Source organism: Adiantum capillus-veneris, chromosome 26 (genome assembly GCF_014529385.1).
Source record: "Adiantum capillus-veneris isolate H3 chromosome 26, ASM1452938v2, whole genome shotgun sequence".
Taxonomy (NCBI): Eukaryota; Viridiplantae; Streptophyta; class Polypodiopsida; order Polypodiales; family Pteridaceae; genus Adiantum; species Adiantum capillus-veneris.
Window position 1 is genome coordinate 73,751,670 of NC_140956.1, and position 17,611 is coordinate 73,769,280.

The 17,611-nt window shown below is 42.0% G+C and overlaps 1 protein-coding gene across 1 annotated transcript in view; it reads right to left on the minus strand.

Annotated features, from left to right (window-relative positions):
- The window catches only part of LOC147423656 (phragmoplastin DRP1E-like), a 63,101-nt gene extending 51,137 nt beyond the window's left edge, over positions 1-11,964 (minus strand). The window contains exons 1-3 of the mRNA XM_086501759.1: positions 11,627-11,964; positions 11,486-11,549; positions 11,207-11,311 (exon numbers count right to left, since the gene is read on the minus strand). Coding sequence (XP_086357885.1) covers positions 11,207-11,311; positions 11,486-11,549; positions 11,627-11,755 — 298 coding nt within the window. The 5' untranslated portion in view covers positions 11,756-11,964. The remainder of the gene's footprint in view (positions 1-11,206; positions 11,312-11,485; positions 11,550-11,626) is intronic.
- Between the last annotated feature and the right edge of the window lie 5,647 nt (positions 11,965-17,611).

Below are 17,611 nucleotides of genomic sequence, written 5' to 3' on the forward strand. Positions count from 1 at the left end.
TTGCGCTTTGCTCAAGATGAGTGCTCCGAACTGTGCTCAAGGTTCATTTTAGTTCTTATGGAAGGGAGAGCCTTCCGTTCTTAATGGATAGTGCTATGATCACAACAAAGTGAATGGACACTGTGCGTGCAAGTGTATGAGACTGAGAGGTAGAGAGAGAAGAGAGATACGACACAGGAGACGTTGTAAAACCCTCCTCCGAAGGCCCCACTCTCGTCGGCGAGAGTGGTCTACTATTGATTGCACAAAGTGGTACAATGACAATGCAATGGACTGATGCAACTTGGGACTATGTCGGTGATGACGACGGTGATGATGACAACACTGGTGACGACGACGACTTTAGGGCTGAAATCGGTGGTCTTCTATCTGCTGAATTTCGGGACTGTTTTGGTGGCTGAAAATGACTGTTTTGGCTGCGTTTTTATGGCTGAAAATGGGGGTTCTTCTGCATCCAACTAGGGCTGAATTGTCTGCTATGGAGACTGCTGAAAAACGCTGCTGCAACCGCTTCGGAATGGCTGGAAACCAAATCGCTGAGGCTGCTCTGTATCCTTAGCAAAAACGCAAGGCTGTCTGGAATCGCTGATGGAATCCAAAAACGCTGATGGGCTGAAATTGGAAACGCTAGCAATTGGAGGTGTTGGCGATGAGAGAAATCTGCAAAGCTAGGTATGCTTGCGATGATGAAAACTGAAAACGATGGGCTGATGTGTGGCGAAGGTGGGGGGAACCAAAAACGCCAATGGTACTGCTGGGGTTCTGCTGAGAAGGTGTCTGTTGAGCATGTGCTCCTACTGCCTCTTCTGCTAGAAAGTGCTAACTTGGGTTTGCTTATATATTAACTTAGCAAAATTGCCCTACCTACTTTTGTTGGAAAGTTACTTAAAAATAATAAGTGAAAAATACCAAAATTAGAAAAAATAGGCTAAATGCACTAGAAAATTTCCATGACTGAATCTGATGGATTCTGAAGGGAATACGGATGATCATGCTGTGTGCAACCAAAGGATATGCATCTATGCTAAGTGACTGGGCATGCACGGTCTACGAATAGACTCACAAAAGTGCCAGATCACTTCTAATCTATACTAATTGGATTGAGTGAACTCTGATCATGCTGTAGCTTGTCCACGGACACATAGGGCTGGATGTGTCACGTAACATCCCCTCCTTTTCAAAGTGAGGGACAACCAAGGTTGTAAGGTACGTGTTCGGTACGTACTGTACGTTGTACCGTATTGATTGGGCACCAGAGACGTTGTAAAACCCTCCTCCCAAGGCCCCACTCTCGTTGGCGAGAGTGGTCTACTATTGATTGCACAAAGTGGTACAATGACGATGCAATGGACTGATGCATCCTGGGACTATGTCGGTGACGACGACGGTGATGATGACGACGGTGATGATGATGACGACTTTAGGGCTGAAATCTGTGGTCTTCTATTTGCTGAATTTCGGGACTGTTTCGGTGGCTGAAAATGACTGTTTTGGCTGCGTTTATATGGCTGAAAATGGGGGTTCTTCTGCATTCAACTAGGGCTGAATTGTCTGCTATGGAGACTGCTGAAAAACGTTGTTGCAACCGCTTCGGAATGGCTGGAAACCAAATCGTTGAGGCTACTCTGTATCCTTAGCAAAAACGCTAGGCTGTCTAGAATCGTTGATGGAATCCAAAACGCTGATGGGCTGAAATTGGAAACGCTAGCAATTGGAGGTGTTGGCGATGAGAGAAATCTGCAATGCTAGGTATGCTGGTGATGATGCAAACTGAAAACACTGGGCTGATGTGTGGCGAAGGTGGGGGAACCAAAAACGCCAATGGTATTGCTGGGGTTCTGTTGAGAAGGTGCCTGTTGAGCATGTGCTCCTGCTACCTCTTCTGCCAGAAAGTGCTAACTTGGGTTTGCTTATATATTAACTTAGCAAAATTGCCCTACCTACTTTTGTTGGAAAGTAACTTAAAAATAACAAGTGAAAAATACCAAAAATAAAAAAAAATAGGCTAAATGCACTGGAAAATTCCCCTGACTAAATCTGATGGATTCTGAAGGGAATACTGATGATCATGCTGTGTGCAACCAGAGGATATGCATCTATGCTAAGTGACTGGACATGCACGGTCTACGAATAGACTCACAAAAGTGCCAGCCTAATCTAGGCTGACTGGACTGACTGAACCCTGATCATGTTGTAGCTTGTCCACGGACACATAGGGCTTGATGTGTCACGTGAAATCCTCATTAGACCGTTCTCAAAAAGTTCATTAACCTGCTTGAGGATTTCCTCTTGCTACATTAAACTAATGCGATAAGGGGGGGCTGATTTGATCCCAGGAAGTTCTCCTTCAAATCAGCCCCCTTATCGCGTTAGTTTAGTGCAGCAAGAGGAAATCCTCAAGCAGGTTAACAAACTTTTGGAGAAGGGTCTAATAAGGCCAAGTACTTCTCCATATTGTTCACCTGTCTTGCTAGTACAGAAAAACGATGGCACATTCCGCATGTGCATAGACTACAGATTTTTAAATAAGATCATAATCAAAGATCGATTCCCAATCCCTCGGATTGATGACATTCTTGATAAGTTACAAGGAGCAAGTGTCTTTAGTCGTATAGACTTGAAGACCGGATACCATCAAATCCACATAGCTCCTCGGGATGTGCATAAGACTTCATTAGAACAACCTTCGGGTTGTATGAATTCTTAGTGACGCCTTTTGGACTCACTAATGCACCAGCCACATTCAACAGAATGACGGATAGAATCTTTCACTCATATAGAAGATTTACGGGAGTTTTCTTCAATGACGTCTTAATCTTCTCAGAGACGGAAGAAGAACACTATAAGCATCTCATATTAGTGTTTGAAGAATTACACAAGCACAAATTATTAGTGAATGCTAAGAAAAGTGAGTTCTTTCTAAAAGAAATTCACTACTTGGGCCATATAGTATCTCACAATCAGGTGAGAATGGACCCTGATAAGATTCAAGCAGTTGTCGAATGGCCTATGCAAACTACAGTACATGATGTACGAAGTTTTCTTGGCCTTTGTTCCTATTATCAGCGTTTTATTCGAGCCTTTGTCACCATAGCAGGTCCTCTCCATGATCTGACAAAGAAGCGGACTCCCTTCTATTGGGGACCGGGACAACAACAAGCTTTTGAAAAGCTTAAGTATCTACTCAGTCACGGACTTGTTCTCACCGTCCCTGATCTTCGCAAACCTTTCGAGGTGTACTGCGATGCATCTGGAGATTGTGTAGGAGCAATTTTGAACCAAGAGGGTCATGCCATAGCCTACGAAAGTCGACGCCTGAAAGACGCAGAGTTGCATGCTTCCATTTATGAGAAAGAGCTAATGGCAGTAATTCATGCTCTTTTCATTTGGTAAATTATCTATTAGGAGCTAATTTTATAATCAGAACAGATCATTAGAGTCTTCGCTACTTTCTCACACAGAGAAAGTTATCACAAAAGCAGATGAGATGGGCCAACTTTCTTTCAATGTTCCATTTTCAGATTTTACACACTTCTGGAACAAAGAATGCGGTTGCAGATGCTCTCTCAAGGCCTCCAAAGATCAATGCAATGACAACAATTTATCATGAGGAACTAGAATCCCTCAGTGAGATGTATCCTCACGATCCAGACTTCACTACAATTTGGGCAAATCTTCAAGCTGGTCACTCAAGGCCACCTTATTCCATTAGGGATAATACGCTATATCGTCAACAAGCAATATGCATAGCTCAGCCCTTACGGCAGAAGGTGATGGATGAAGCACATAATTCTCCTTATGCCGAGCATCGGGGAATTGCTACTACCACTAGTGCCCTCGAAAGATATTTCTTTTGGCCAACACTCCGGGTGGACATTGAAAAATATGTACGCGAGTGTTTCGTCTGTCAAAAAGTGAAATATGACCGACATAAAGTTTATGGCAAGCTTCAACCACTCCTTGTGCCTAACCCGCCATGGGAAAGTAATGCCATGGATTTTATTACAGATCTTCCCCAATGCAAGAATGGAAATGATGCAATCTGGACTATAGTAGATAGATTCAGTAAGCAAGTACGTTTCCTTCCGGTTAAGAAGACGATCAAAGCTGATCACATGGCTAGAATATTCCTAGCTGATACTTTTAAACACCATGGCTTGCCAAGGACTATTGTCAGTGATAGAGATCCTAGCATGACTAGTCTATTTTGGCAAACATTGTTCAAGAACTTGGGAACTAAGCTTGATTTTTCATTAGCTTATCATCCTCAAACAGATGGTCAAGCGAAATCGCTAATGCCATTGTCTTAGACCTCCTCAAGTGCTATGTTTCGGAAAGACAATCCGAATGGGAACAGTACTTACCGTTAGTTGAGTTTACGTATAATAATACCATATATTCCTCAACTGGTAAAGCTCCCTTCGACATTATTTATGGGAAGCCACTCTTACTTCCTATTATAGACACCAAAGAAAACATCTTTGCCGCAGATGAATTTGTGCGTAATATTGATATTGCCTACCAACAAGTAAAGCAAGCGATTCTTCGTACTCAAGAGCGCAACAGAAAAGAAAAGCAGACAGGCACAGAAGGAATCTCACTCTTGAAAAAGGACAATATGTCCTTAAATTTGAGAAAGCTATATATACCTAGATGAATCCAGGATAAGCCCAGACTCACCCTTAAAGGAAAGTGCAAGGTATAGACCCATGGTAGTCACCCACAAGACAATATAACCATCAGCTCCATCATGCATAGTATTGACTAAATACCACGACATCCCCACTAACGTCATCAGTGCCCAATAGTGGGTGTAGAACTAGGTACTAATATATGCTCCCAAACACAACACACACCACACACACACACACACATGAGCATACATCAACACAAAGTTCAGCGTACTGAGTTTCTGTCATGACTCCGGAGATCAAGGGCAGACTCAGCTATAATGAAGCCTAGCACCAAAAGAAGCATTAAATCGAAAAAACTAGCACAAAAATTGAGAAAGCTAGATTGAAAAAGCGGATCGAAAAAGGGAAAATTGTTCAACTTTCCCATAGATTTTACGGCCCTTTCAAGATTACAAATAAAGTCAATGAAGTGACTTTTAGATTGGATTTGCCTTCTCATTGGCGCATCCATAATGCTTTTCATGTAAGTCTCCTCCAACCATATGTTGGACCTGCTCCAGAGCCGCCTGTACAAGAAGATCCTCCACGAAGAGACTGAGGAAATCCTTCTACCTGAACAAATAATACACCACTCTGAGAGACAACTAAAGTTCGAGAGCCTACATCGAAAGTATTTAGTCAAGTTCAAGAATTACACCCCTTTAGATGCAAAGTGGATGACTGAGTCCGATCTCAAGGAATGCCCAGACATCTTGCACAGTTATGTTGACGCTCTACACTTGAGGTCAACTGTTTAGAACCACAAGGGATGTAACAATGTCAGACTTTGTAAATAATTTATTTATTTACGAGAAATAATTATCTAATTAGTTGTGTGCACATCAAAATAGACCTAGCAATTCTAGGCCCTCAGGTGCGCCCAAATTTGGGCAAGAGCACCTCAGGGAGACCCTAACAGAAAATACCATGAAGCCCTAGTAATTGGGAAATCGGGTCTTCAATAAAGGGATAAATAGTAGCCTCAGATATCAGGCTCAAAAAATTACGCGCGTCAACGCGAGCACAGAAATGAGATGGGGTCCTTAGAACAGTAACCCTAAGGCTTGAATTATTTTTACGGCCTTAGGATAAGTCAATTAAAATATTTTAAATGGTTTGTGCTGAACCAAATGGCAAGACAAGTGCGAACAGGTAATGCCAGAGCAATGTCGATACGGCATTGTGCTGGGGAGCAACTAACATTTCACTAGTAGTATCTGTGTGTGCAGTTGTGAGTTAGTTTGCACATTTTATTAATAGTTTAGGGACTTTTAAAATGTGAAAGTTGAATGGTTTTTTAGTTTTGAAGTAAGTGTGCCGCTTGGCACACTTACCAATGCAAAGTGACTCTCACTCTCACTCACTCTCACCCTCCCTCATTCTATAGCGTCCCCCTCTTCCTGCTGGCTATTTAGGAGCACCTCCTCCCCCTCTTCATGGGTTGGCAGTGTACCTACCCCCCCCTCTCCAAAAATGAGTCGGAGCTCTCCATAAGCGCTAGAGAATCGGCCCTTGTGGTGTACGTGGAGTCTTGGAGCTCTCATCACCTAGAACAAGGTTTTTCTTAATCATAGGCTGTTGTGAGGGAAGATTCATCGCGAGAAAACTCTCTTTCTTTCACGCCTAGCTACTGCAAATTCTCTATTTCATCCCCTAATCACCTCTATTAGGGTGAATTTCAGCAAAGCACTTATAGAATCTAGTTCTTCTCTACCTACACGTGTACACAAAGTTTGGTGCAATTTCATTGCAAAAAAGGTCTCTATTTTGGCATTGGAACGTGCTCATGTAACATTTCCAGGTTATGTGCAAAAAATTACAGCAAGCATGTGTGCGCGTGTCTCCCTTGTTTTTACTACAGGAATGGTTATGCATAAAGGGACATAGTTAGCGGAAGGCAGACTCATTTATGAGAGCTTCCGTGGAGTTTTGTAGAAGATAGACTCTCGTTTACGAGAGCTTCCCAAAATCTCGCAGCAGAGGGAAAATCCTCCCAGTATTCAAAGAGTAGTTCTCTCACTCTCTCAGTCAGAAGCAGAAAAGAAACAATAGGGGACGGGCTTTTGCCCTGTTCCTGTGCTTGTAAAGATTCTCCCTTAGTAATAAAGATATTCTCTTTATTGGGGGGAACCAGCCCATCTTCTGGTCCCCAATGTAAGTGTTAAGCTCTCTCTCTCTCTCTCTCTCTCTCTCTCTCTCTCTCTCTCTCTCTCTCTCTCTCTCTCTCTCTCTCTCTCCAACCAATTCTCTTGAGTATTTGAAGTACAATTAAAAGTTAGTTTACGCTTCCGTATTTTTGTGACAGGCCTCAGGGTTACTATTCTAAGAACCCCACTCATTCTTGTGCTCACACTAACGCGCATAATTTTTGAGCCTGAAATCTGAGGCTACTACTTACCCCTTTATTGAAGACCCGATTTCCCAATCACTAGGGCTTCAGGGTGTTTTTTGTTAGGGTCTCCCTAAGGTGCTCTGGCCCAAATTTGGGTTCACCTGAAGCCATAAAACTGCTAGAATAGGGTTCTATTCTAATGTGCACACAACTAATTAGATAATTATTTTCTCGTAAATAAACTAATTATTTTCGAAGTCTCACATTGTTACAATGTGCCACAATATTCGGAAGCTCTCCGAACAACTTTGTTCGATCAAGACGAGACGGACGTGGAGCAAGCAACGCTCAATATTCAACGGCTTTGGGAAAAACATGGTGAAACCGGCCCGTGGGGCGGTAGGCTTTGACTTTCACCCGAAATTCTTTACTTTAGATACACACAAAGAGAACGTACAAAGGAAACCTGTGACGAGAATTAACACTTAAGTACACACACGGCTCAGAAGCTAGAATGCCCCGAGCAGACGCCGACAACCTGTAGGCCCCAAAATTGGCGCCCCTTTCGGTATTTCTTTATTCTTTAACAGAGGGAATAAAACCTGTGATTTCCTACGAGCTGTCCCGCATAATCCGGGCTGAAATCCACCTGTTCTGGCCTGATTTCGGCAACATAACTGTACTAGGACGCTTCACAATCAGTACCCCACGCAATAGATGACTTTCCCGACGCATACAGACACTTTGCAAATCCTGGCGAGAATCTGCAGCACGCTGAATTCTCTGTTTTCTGCCCCAAAAGTGCGCCAGATCACCTCTACAGCGGTGCCCTCGCGTCCCCGAACCTCTTGGGGGTATTAGGGACCGTTTAGGACCGAAACCCTAAACCTGCAAAAATACACAGCAGGCTGTAATTCACTGTTTTGGGCTCCGTTTCGCGTGCCGGTCGCATCCGTAGCAAGTCCTCAAGCTCCCGCACCTGTAGGGCTACTTGCACTTTGAATCAGACGAGATTTCTCACCTGAAACCTCTCCGAACTCACCTGTACCTGCAGGGGATTAGCCACTAGCTAATCCAGTACCTGTGCAAGAGGCTCTTGCCTCGCCAATTGCGCATGAACCCACACAATTGTACATCAATCAAATGAAAAGCCCTCTTGTGGGGCATCACATAACTGCACGTACGGGTGTAATGTGCAGGGCATCACTCCTAGCACCACACTGTACAGGAGAGGGAAAGGAAGCACTCCATACCTCTTAACCTGTGACAGTTCTTCAAAATGAGGCCTCCAAGCTTATACTTCAGCGCTACCTCTTCTTTGCGATAGGAAAGTACACTAAAATGCGCCACTTGGCACAATTACACGCATTTTCCCGTTTCAGGGTTGCCACCTAAAAATCTCCCGACAGGTTGCCCAATTGACTTCGCGACAAAGTTGTAAAATGTTCCCCTTGTCATTTTGGAGGTAATGACGCGAACACATTTCACGGCCCAAAATAGCAGTTCCGTAAATTTTAGGAGATGCTTCCGTTGGGCTCCCACTGGTCATCTGACCATCTATCCTCATTGGGACCACATCCAAAAGTGCAATGTGGCCCAACTGTCGGTACTTTCTGTTGGTGATCCCACCTTGACTTTATGCCTTTATTGAGTTCACTTCCTAGTATCCACCAACTTGCGAAGTGCGACGGGGGGACCTACATGATCTTGCACTGAGCCTAGACATCCTCTTACTATACGAATTCCAATGCCGACCACTTCCCGTCTGCGGGTGAAACTACCGTTCACATTGGCCATACAATGTCCGACCGTTTGCTACTTCAAAAAGAGGGTCTCAAAAAATAAAACAAAAATCATTGGAAAGAAACCAACAACTAGGTTAGCAGTTGCCACGTCCTCGTGACATAGTTAACAGTTGCCACGTCCTCGTGACATACCCCCCTCTTGAAATCGCAAACATCCTCGATTGCATACCATAAATACACGCCACTGATGATCTTGTGTTGTTAGCACTCTTTTATCATCGCATGTATCCGCGAGAAAGGTTGTAACACATAGATACAAATGACTTAATGAGACCTTCATACTTTTGTCATTTCCATCTATTACACTGAATTCATATGTACATTTGATGTGCTAGCTCTATCATTACTCCTCCTTTGCACACGTTGGGTTGGGGCATAGGCAGACTGTAACCCAAAGGCTTCAAGGTAAAGCTGCAATACATTTGGTGACTCTGACAGTTCATGCTCTTCCATCCACTTTGCATCCATAGGCCGATAGTTCTTGAACTTCACCAAATAGCGTCTTGCAACTTGTCCTTTAACTTTTCTGTCCTTATGTGCCAAAACTTGGTCAGATACCAGGATCTCGATTCTCATCAAGTTCGTCAACTTCGAGCTGATCCTCATCTGGCACACATCACCCACGAAGGGTCTTAGAAGACACATAAAACGCATCACGAATCTTCCACGCATCCGGCGATTTCAGCTTGTAAGCCACATTGCTGATCTTGACAAGCACTTGAAAAGGCCCATAGTAACGCATATTGAGCTTAGGAAACAGTCGTTCCTTGCCCTTCATTTTCTTTAACCTTGCCTTTTCGAACCTTAAGAGAATCCAATCACCAGGTGATAACAGCAATTCACGACGGTGATGATCAGCAGCGCAACTTTCTTATACATTTCATCCATGTTTACAACATATCGATCTACCTCAAGATCTTGTCCTTTGTATGCAAAATGGGAGAACCTTTTTGCCGCCTTCAACAATCTCAAAAGGTGCTTTACCAGTAGACGAATGCACAGTATTATTATACGCATATTCAAGCATAGGCAAATACTATTTCCACTTGCCCTTATTATCTCATACGTAGCATTTCAGCAGATCTAAGACAATAGAATTAGCCTCTTCTAACTGTCCATCGGTACGAAGACGAGAACTTGAGCGTAGTGCCCATGTTCTCAAACAATCCTCTCCAGAATAAACTGGTCATGCGAGGATCACGATCACTGACAATCGATTGTGGCATACCATGGTACTTAAACACATTGTACATGAACAAGCGTGTCATCTGTTCAAATTTTATCTTCTTCCTGACATGGATAAAATGGGCCTGCTTGCTGAACCTGCAGATAATGGTCCATATACCATCATTCCCTGTTGGCGTTCTTGGAAGATCAAAGATAAAGTCCATAGCAATGCTTGTATAATCATCTAATTCATTGCATGGTTGGTTGGTTCAAGCAATTGTCTCTCTGCTGCGTTCTCTCTCTATCTCTATGCTTCAGCATCATTAACTTTGACGGTAGCTTCCTACCTTCCCTGCCAATTGATTCTTCCCTTAGTTTCATGGGAGCACTTTTGTTCTTGTTCTTTCTATAATACACCCCTATCACATGACTGGACTTGTGTAAAGAGTTGTGTTGGAAACTTACAGAGACATAGCCAAAAAGCACATTCATGGATGTCCTTTGAACGATTGATTTAATATTATGAGCAATTAAATGCTTTCATTGTAAAAAAAGAATCCTGTTATTTTAAGATCAAACAATTGGGAAGAAAGAACAAATCAATCTGTATTCTGAAAATTTTTTATACTAATAAGTTGGCAATTTACCAAAAAGCATTTACCCAAATCCATAGTTTCTCTAAAACCAACTTTCTATCGTGCTCCCTCTTGCCTTGCAGCAAAGGAACTTTCCTATAATATATGATCAACATATAATGCTATTTATAGCGCAACTAATCCACAACAACATTTCTTATCGAATGAAACATATATGAGACACTTGATTCAAGCCTTTTTCTTGTTAGGAATATGCTCATATCCCTAACAAAAGTGCCAAGGTCCCATGAGGGCAACCTGAAACGCAGTCCAAAGGACACTTGATCCAAGCTAGAATATGCATATATTCCTAGCAAAAGTACCAGAAACCCCACGAGGACAAGCTAAAACTCTGTCTTATTTTGAACAGACAACTGCATCTCGCCTAAATCACAAGGATTTTCCTCATAGTTAGGTAATTAATTTTTCTAAACTTTGATCCCTACAAGATCCATCTCTCATCAATCCGACCTTCTCCACAACTGCTCTGTCTTACCTACTCGAAAAATCCTCAATGAACCTCTGGGCTAAGATGTGGGATATCCATATGAACTGAAAGATGACACACAAGCAAAAGAAGGGATAAGTACCTACCAAAATCTGTAAATCGCCGCTTGGGAAGGTGCATAAATTCTGCATACTCTGATCCCTCATCGAGTTTGTGCAGTTGCAACACAAGGGGCCTTCTCGTCACGATGCCTGGAATGAGGAACTTCTAAGTTTGTGAGAAGAAGCAAAAAATCTTTGCAAAATGCACCACACAGTATGCATCCGCATGTGTAGATGCACTCATACGATGTGCCAGTTTAGTAAGCCAATCAGCAAGTGCATTCAGAGAACTCGTCAGGACAAGCATTCGGACTACAGATTCACCTGATCCTCTGGGCAAAAAGTCCCTGCCGACAATGCTCTCCAATACAGAAGACTTGCCAGAGCTCTGCAAAATAACGAAGGTCAAAGAGAGTAGAAGGGAAGCCAGAAAGAAAGCGTAAAAGGTTCTGACGGAGCAAACACCTGACCACCCACGACAGCAACAGACGGGAGAGCTTCCCAGAGGGTAGGCAAGGCGTTATCACCTCCATGATCGCCCAATGCAGTGCAGGCCCTTTGAATGCGATTTACCAAGCCTATCAAGTTCTCCATGGCTAGATCGCGTTTGCTTCCTCCTCCTGGCCTGCTTTTTCCTCTTGTCTGTAAGATCCAACCGGTTAACTCCTCGCTTCTCTATTAGGTCTCTCTCGTCGTCTGCGTAAGATGAAGATCAGGAGTAAGCCTGTGTCCGATAACAGAATGAGAGTTCACTTGGCTTTTTTTTTCGGGCTTTTCGACCAAACTCTCACGCAAAAAATGATAGGCTAACAGAATTAACATCCTCCTCCTATCGGGGTAGACAAAACTCACACATCATATCTCCAAAATGACCGCCAGCAAGAGTCACCTTAAGAGTCGGGCTGCCTCCACGTACGGGGGTTGGGTATGTGTGTTGCAATTTCAAAGTTGTCAATAATTCTCAAAAAAGAGAGCCTTGTAAACATGAAGAGTTTTCCAACACCTCCACTTAATTCTTGATCTAATCTTTCCAAACGAAAATCCACTCTCAGACTAGGTGTCTAGTAAGCACTTACAAATAAGGAGGAGTTTCTAAATGACCATATAATCCAAAGGAACTCAGCCCTACTTCTAGCCCAAAACTCAGTTAGTAACCTCAGCGAGTCCCCAATAAGTAATTGTTTCCAACTAGGGGTAAAACCTGAAGTGTTGAACAAGGGTTTAAGAATTGGGAGGTTAGAAGGGCAATTCAAAAACAGGTGAGGAATGTTCTCTGACCAAATGGCTTTGTGTAGAATCAGCCACAGCAAAACCTCATGTTCGAGTTGAATACACTTGTGCGAATTTCTTAGAATTTAAAATTCCACTACTTCCTGTCATGTGTGAGATGCATCTCTAAAACTTGACCAGGTCAAGATATATAAGCAGGATTGCAGTGATCAACGATACAATTGAATACTATACCTTCCTAGATGCTAGCAGTCAAAAGACCCTCTTTAACAATGGGACCATGGACATGACACATGAGTGGGTGCAGGACATGTCAAACAAGATCCCTGAGTTTGCGAGGAAGTTTGAAGAAGCCAAGGCTTTTGTAGCTCGGCTTTAGGTAAAATTTGATAATTTATAATCTCTATCTATGGTGTGCACTTGCAGGTGCTTAGGGGCTTGGATATCCTGTATTTATCACTTTTACCCCTCCCTAGGGTATGGATGTAATCTTTTGCTTCCTACTTAATTCAAAAGCACTTATTTGGTTAAAATAACTAAATTAAAAAAAAGAGTCCACTCATGTCATTACTAAATGAAGCTTTTCAATTAAAAGTTGCATCCAGAGGACTCTTTACTTGGAAAGGCATAAATTTGAAGTTATAACAGCTCATACACACACACACTATGCTACCTTTGTTGTCCCTTTTGATAATTTTAAGGGGAAAAGGCATTATTGGTTTTGTAAAACTAATGGTTGAAACTCTAATCTCTCTCTCTCTCTCTCTCTCTCTCTCTCTCTCTCTCTCTCTCTCTCTCTCTCTCTCACACACACACACACACACACACACATAAGAGAGGGAGACTCTCTCTCTTATGAGATAGAGAGAGAGATTAGAGTTATATGTGCAATGGCTACATTATTACAACACCCCTCCCGTTATGCAGCTACAAGAGAGCCTATCAAAATTACGCAAGAAGGTTGTGTATTAGGTTCTTGTGTGTTGTGGGAGTGATTGCCTATATAGTAAGGGGCACCCTCTCCTTCTCTAAACCTAACAAAGCCAATTTTTTACACATCTCTCTATCATCTCAAGTTTTGAATTATGAAATTAGGAATGAAAGAGAAAATTGGGCGGAATAAAAAGTTGACGATTGTAAGTTGCAACCATCCCAACACTATCTAGGACTACATGCCTGGCCATAACATGCACGATTGTGCTTTGTTTTGCATACAACAAATTTGCACCTCTCTACATTTTGCTTCCAATAAGATCATATTGGAGGCATAGCAAGCACAAGCTCTAACTCAGTTCACTTGAGACAAAGGCAAACACACTGTTCACTCACATAGCATACAACGGAAGAAGTATGTGTTAAGTTGCATTATATGTTATATTTGGAATTCATTTACTACACAAATAATGGAACGTATTATACAAACGACCCAATTATTTGTGTGTGATAGGCTCACAATAAGTAAATAAATTGAGACCTTTGGTGTAGGGAGACCCTTTCTAAATAAGTACTCGATAAGCAATTAAATGTTTCAAGTAAAAGTGTAGGATGCAAGCTTGGGGATAGGGACATTCCTACATCCTAATAACTTGTTCATAATAAGCAAATAAAATGGACAACTTTGGGCATCCCCTTAATCCAAATAGGGTAATCAGCAAATTATATGTTTTAAGTAAAAGTGTAGGATGCAAGCTTGGGGATAGAGACATTCCTACATCCTAATAACTTGTTCATAATAAGCAAATAAAATGGACAACTTTGGGCATCCCTTAATCCAAATAGGGTAGCACACGTGTTTCATCAACCAGTATCTTATGAGATGCCTTTTGGCTAAGCGAAGCAAAATCAAAAGTTGGGTGGCCTAAACGTTTTTGGCTTGCTAAAGGCTTTAGTACCCAAAGGGTGAAGATCGTTCAAATTTCTTTGAGAGACAAGTGTCCCTAAAGGACTCAAAGTCTTGTAAAATAGAAAGCTAAAACTTTTGAATAGAAAGCTATTCTCCAAAGGAGCATTTACTTTTTCTGCATGGTTGAAAACGACTTTAGAAATCAAAACATTAAACAAAAGATTCATAGGAATTTGATCTTATGATGCAGTCTTCAAGAAAGTCTTTTTGTCTAAGCAACGAGTTTCCTCCTCCTTATACAAATACAAACTGGAAATACTAGTAGAAACTGGCATTATGTGGCAGTTGCCAAGGCGTGAGATGACACCCAGAATGGCACCGCTGATGCTGTGGTGGGAGTACACCCAGATTAGTCTAGCTGGATACTGTAATTTTGTTTTGTCGTAGCGCGAGGATGACACCCAGATTGGCACCGTTGTTGCTGTGACGGGAGTACGTTCAGATTAGCACAACGAGTACTTGTCGAGCGGTATGGGACGCTCATGATGACAAGGGTTGCTAGTTTAAAATTGAACGACTTCTTGTTTGACTATTGTTTGTAATACTGTTTGAAGGGCTATTTTAACGAACGAGTATCATAAATAAAGTAAAGGAACATGTATGTTTAAACAGTGTGGTAGTAATTAGATAACGAAAAAAGGGTGAGTGCGGTGTGGAAAGTGGGAGAATGATACCCTCATGGTATCATTCTATGGACGGGTAGACCCGATAAGTTGGGTAACTTTTCAACGCTAGAAACTGTTTTTTTATAGTCATAAATCTTAAAAGAGACAAACCTTGGCGGCTGTGCTTCTGAAACATGGGGAAAAAGGCGCACAGGTTGGTCACTCTAAAATTTATACCTTTAGGCATAATTGATTATAGATAGTTTTTAGATAGAGTTATGATAGTTACGCTCCACCATAGCGAGATAGGACCAATCCTTCACTGACGATTCATGCCCGTGGCTACGTAGTAGCTAAGGTAATGTCCGTTGGTTTTCATTTCTCAGGATTAGATACCTATCAAAGGTGCTCCGCTCCTCTTGAAAGGGAGCAGGGACCCTACAGTTTTAATCTTGGAAGTGGTGTATCAATGGGTATCTTAGGAGTTGTGCTATGGAAAATGAAAGAAAAAGGCGGAGATCGTTGAGAGCCAAGGGGCGGAAGGTAAAGAGGACACATGGGCATGAGCTGGACAGGGGAGCGAGTGATGCAATTCTTGTTTTTTTAATTGGAATCGATATGACTCTCTCTCTCTCTCTCTCTCTCTCTCTCTCTCTCTCTCTCTCTCTCTCTCTCTCTCTCTCTCTGTGTGTGTGTGTGTGTGTGTGTGTGTGTGTCTGTGTCTCTTAGATGAAGGGGTTCTTGTATCGATCTTTCCTTCCTTCCTCCTTCCCCGTATGAGCTTACAATAAATCTCTACATCCTTCCTTCCTTCCCCTTGCGAGCGATGCATGGAAAGGGAGTTATGAACCTGTTTGTCGCATCCAATGCAAGGACGTCCCTCTAGGCCTTCTCTCTCACTTTGTATGTCGCTTTCCCCATCTAGTTGTCTATGGTACGTGCCTCTACTAAGGGTGCCGATGGCCAACTTGCATCGTGCTACCCGTCCCTCTGTCCCTCTCTCTATGTTGTGTGGGTCGTCTCTATTAGTGCCCCATGGTGAGCTTGTATCACACTATCTATCCCTCTCTCTCTACGTCGCATGTCCTTGGGAAATGTTACTGGGAGAGAATCTGGTGAGATTCCTCTTATAAAAGTGTGAATATCTTGAGAAGTAGGGAAGAAAGGAAAGCGGGGGGGGGGGGACACATGAGCTTTTTAAAAAAAAAAAAAAAGGCCACCATGCACATCATCAAAGGCTTGTAGCCTAGTTGTTCAGCTTGACCCTTATTCCTTCAACGTCATGAATTCAAATTCCAATAATAAAGTTTGTAATTAAAGGTTGCCTCTCAAATGGAGATTGGGTGGAGATTTCGAAGCATCTTCTAAAGATTCCGCAAACAAATGTTAAAGGGGAGGGTGAAAGTAAAAAGAAAGAGGGGAGGGGTGGTGGAGACCACATGAGTTTTGGTTGTTTTGAATGTTTCATGCCAGCATATATATCAACATAAACATATGCTATAGCCTAGTGGCTTACCCAAATTGCTTCAACATGATGGGTTCAAATGCTAGTAATGAAAATTGAAATCGAAAGTGCTGAAAATTTGCCAATGAAATGAAGAGTGGGTGGAGGTTCTAAAGTACCTTGTAAAGATTCCAAGTATGTTGGTACAATCTTTTTGGCTTTCTAAAAGAAACCCTTAGTGTTGGGCTGCGTTAGGGGGGCTTTCATAGTTTTCACTGCATAATAAAGACTTACCTTTCATTTCACATCTTGTCTTTACTTTTCTTTGCATTCTATTGTTTTAGAATGCTCGGCAGCATTTACTTTCTCTGCATGCTTGAAAATGACTTTAGAGATCAATACATTAAACAAAATATTCATAGGAGTTTGATCTTATGATGCACTCTTCGGGAAAGTCCTTTTTGTCTAAGTGGCAAGTCTCCTCTTTATACAAATACAAAATAGAAATACTAGTAGAAATTTGTAAAATATTTGAACTATTTTATCGGGTTTTTCTCCATTGCCATCCTTTGTAACCGGCTAATCTCGATTTTCAATCGGGTTAAGCATAAGCTCAGACACATCTTTCTCAAACATTGAGGTATTGATAAACGATTCTCTCATTTTAGGATTTTTTTAAAAAATCACTTCACTAAATTGTTTAATTATTTTCTACGCTTATTTGAAAGCATTAAAGTTTTGATTTTTAATGTGTCTTTTTATTTTACTTCCTTTTTGTTTTATTTTGTTTCAAAATACTAAAGTGCAATGTGCACCATTTACCTTATTATTGGGACCCTTTCATAATATATAAGCCATTTGTTTTAGAAAGCCATCGTGATCCTTTCACTTGTTCTCATTTGTTTTAATATGTTGGTACAATCTTTTTGGCTTGCTAAAGGCCTTCATGCTCTATGGGTGAAGGTCGTTCAAATTTCTTTGTTTGACAAGTGCCCAAGGGGCCTTAAAGTCTTGTGAATAGAAAGACCTCATAGGATAGAGGGGCCAGTATACTGACACTAACTTAGCGTGGGCGAAGCATACTATGTGCTTCAACGTTTTGAGTGCATAAGGGTGCAGGAGCCTCGTCTCAACTTAGGATGTTGACGGTAAATGGCGATTGCGGAATTGGCCTTCTACAGGCAAAACGCGATAGCATCCTTCACTTTCTCGTGTATCAAAAAAAGGGATGTGTAGCAAGCCGTAAGCAATGGGTAATTAGAAACGCA